Here is a 3,413-nt window from a genome sequence, read left to right on the forward strand (position 1 = left end):
CCTACCAGGCTCCTCCATCCATGGGATTTTCCAGGCAAGAGTACTGGAGTGAGTTGCCATGCCCTCCTCCAGGGGTTCTCCCCAACCCAGGGATTGAACCCAGGTCTCCTGCATTGCAGGCGGATTCTTTACCAGTGGAGCTACTAGGGAAGCCCAGTAGCAAAGCTACCTATCTCAAATGATGAGAACGAAGCCACAGTATTCCAGGCAGATGCAATTCTGGAAAATCCTGGAACCTGGCTATGGATATTCTTATCAAAATATCTTATGATATATTCTTATCAAAAATAGTGAGCTTTTGATATTTTATTTTATTTTAAAATATCACTATTTTATTCACATTCTACCCTAGTTTTTCATTCTTCTCTATAAACATTAATCTCTTGGGTCTGTGGAGCAGAAACACATGCCATTCATTATTGGTATCTTCCCTGCTGGCAAGGAGAGAAGGGTGTGGATGAGAGTCCTGGTAGAGCACCTCTCCCTTGGTCTGTGTTTACAAATAGGCCAGAGTGAGCAGGATCTTGACCTCAGCGGGGATGCCAGTTTGAAGACGGTTGCAATGCTGCAGCCTTAATATGTTGAGAAATGCTGATGGGCTGAATTATTCACAGTAGCCATGATGATGGAGTAGAGGAAGAGTAGGGGATATTTCAAAGTTAGATACTGTAGCTGAGTTACAGTTGACTTTGTAAACGAACACACATGTGGATAACGATGGTCTTCCTCTTTCTTAATCAAACAGGGGACAGCCTTTGCTATAGAATTTTCACTGTGTTTGCTCCATCAAATGACTGTGGCTGGCAACATACAAGGATAAAATGGAATCAGTCACATGTGTTTCTATAAAAGAGCTTAACACATGTTTATATTGTGGTAACTAATTACTCTTACTTCAGTTCATTTTTCATGGTATCATCAGTTGTTCTGTTATTTAGTTGCCAAGTTGTGTCTGACTCCTTGCCATCCCATGACTGCAGCACACCAGGCCTCCCTGTCCCTCCCCATCTCCCGGAGTTTGCCCAAGTTCATGTCCATTGAGTCGGTGATACCATCCAACCATCTCATCCTCTATCTCCCTCTCCTCCTTCTGCCTTCAATCTTTCCCAGCATCAGGGCTCTTGCTAAAATACTGATCTGATTGATATTCCACTTCTTACAGACTCTAATGATTTCTCACTGCTTATGGCATGAAGTTTGAAAATCCTTGGCATGAAATACAAGAATTTTTACAAACTGGCCCTGTCAGATCTCTCCAGCCCAAATCCATTTCCTACTCTCTTTGTACTCCTGGCTTCTTCCTACATCTTACACTCTGGTTGTCCAAAATCTTGAAATTTACCTGAAGATACCAGATTGTTTGAAATCTCTGAAATTTAGTATGTTTTTTCTGCTTGAAATGACTTTTTGTCTTGTCCTTACTAAAAGCCAATATACATATTTTTGGCCTTTCCCCCACAAGCCCACTCGAAAAATAAATTTTATAAAAGAATAGTGATGCAGAAAACAAATTTATGGTTACCAGGGGGGAAATTGGGGGAGAGATAAATTGGAAGATTTGGATTGACTAGCATATTCAAAAGCAGAGACATTACTTTGCCAACAAAGGTTCGTCTACTCAAGTCTATGGTTTTTCCTGTGGTCCTGTATGGATGTGAGAGTTGGACTGTGAAGAAGGCTGAGTGCCGAAGAATTGATGCTTTTGAACTGTAGTGTTGGAGAAGACTCTTGAGAGTCCCTTGGACTGCAAGGAGATCCAACCAGTCCATTCTGAAGGAGATCAGCCCTGGGATTTCTTTGGAAGGAATGATGCTAAAGCTGAAACTCCAGTACTTTGGCCACCTCATGTGAAGAGCTGACTCATTGGAAAAGACTCTGATGTTGGGAGGGATTGGGGGCAAGAGGAGAAGGGGACGACAGAGGATGAGATGGCTGGATGGCATCACTGACTTGATGGACGTGAGTCTGAGTGAACTCCGGGAGTTGGTGATGGACAGGGAGGCCTGGCGTGCTGCAATTCATGGGGTCGCAAAGAGTCGGACACGACTGAGCGACTGATCTGATCTGATATACAGTGTGTATGTGAGTCGAATCAGGCGTGTCCAACTCTTTTCGACTCTACAGACTGTAGCCCGCCAGGCTCTTCTGTCCACAGGGATTCTCCAGGCAAAAATACTGGAGTGGGTTGCCGTGCCCTCCTCCAGGGGATCTTTCCAATCCAGGGATTGAACCCAGGTCTCTCATATTGCAGGCGGATTCTTAACCAACTGAGCTACTAGGGAAGCCCCCACATACACATTACTATATATAAAACGGTAACTGATAAGGACCTATTGTTCAGCACAGGGAACTCTACTTAGTACTCTGTAATAACCTTTATGGGAAAAGAATCTGAAAAAGAGTGGATATATGTGTATGTATAACCGATTCACTTTACTGTTCACCTGAAACTAACACAACATAATAAATCAACTAGACTCCAATAAAACTTTTTTAAAATAGAAAAAAAATTAAAATTACTTTTTTGACAAGATTAAAAAAAATAGTGGGCTGTGATCCTAGTAATGTACGTGGTTTAGTTGCTCAGTCATGTTCAACTCTTTGTAACCCGATGGATTGTAGCCCACCAGGCTCCTCTGTCCATGGGGATTTTCCAGGCAAGAATACTGGAGTGGGTTGCCATGCCCCTCTCCAGGGGATCTTCCCAATCTGGGTCTCCTGCATTGCAGGTGTTCTCTTTACCAACTAAGCCACTAGGGAAATCCCGATCCTGGTTACAGTGAATTGAAATTGGATCAATAACAATACCTTTTAGCAGCTGACAGTTGTACGTGCTTTGGGTCCCATTTGACAGCAATTGCAACCAATTTCCTCTTGGATGGTAGCTCACATTGACAACTTTAAACAGCTCATAGGGAGGGACCAAGACCTCCTTCTTGAGAGAGAAGTCTTGTACTGGTGCCCCCAGGCAGGTCAACATGGTAAACAGAGTTTGGTTCCCAAACCTCTGTGCCTGTTCTCTTGCTGGGGAGGTGGAGAGGAATTGGCCAAAGCGAACGATCGCACCCACGGGGGCTCGCAAGTAAACGCCCTTCCACTCATGCTGCACCTCGTAACACAGAGAGTCTTTCCTCGAGACAATCTCTTTCCTCAGCAGCTGGATTGCTGAGGTCAGGAAGTAGTGTAGATATTTGAAACGGAATGAATGTTTATACTGCTGCGGAGACCCAGCAGCACTGGCCATGGCTCTGGAGAAGTCTAAGTGAACTCTGTCGTCCGATAAATAAACCGAGACAGCCAGAGCATGTGTAATAGTCATGTTCCCGGGGAGAGGTTTTTCTTGGTTCAACCAGTTTAAGTGTGTTTGGTGCCAGACCTTGCGGTAATGCTTACTGGATTCTAGTTCTTCCATG

General features: G+C 44.1%; 1 protein-coding gene across 1 annotated transcript in view; it reads right to left on the bottom strand.

The window, feature by feature from the left end:
* ART4 (ADP-ribosyltransferase 4 (Dombrock blood group)) overlaps positions 1-3,413 on the bottom strand; it is a 13,464-nt gene that overhangs the window by 5,831 nt on the left and 4,220 nt on the right. Inside the window, exon 3 of the mRNA XM_010858776.1 lies at positions 2,809-3,413. Coding sequence (XP_010857078.1) covers positions 2,809-3,413 — 605 coding nt within the window. The remainder of the gene's footprint in view (positions 1-2,808) is intronic.

The sequence above is a fragment of the Bison bison genome, unplaced genomic scaffold (genome assembly GCF_000754665.1).
Source record: "Bison bison bison isolate TAMUID 2011002044 unplaced genomic scaffold, Bison_UMD1.0 scf7180017864390, whole genome shotgun sequence".
Classification (NCBI taxonomy): domain Eukaryota; kingdom Metazoa; phylum Chordata; class Mammalia; order Artiodactyla; family Bovidae; genus Bison; species Bison bison.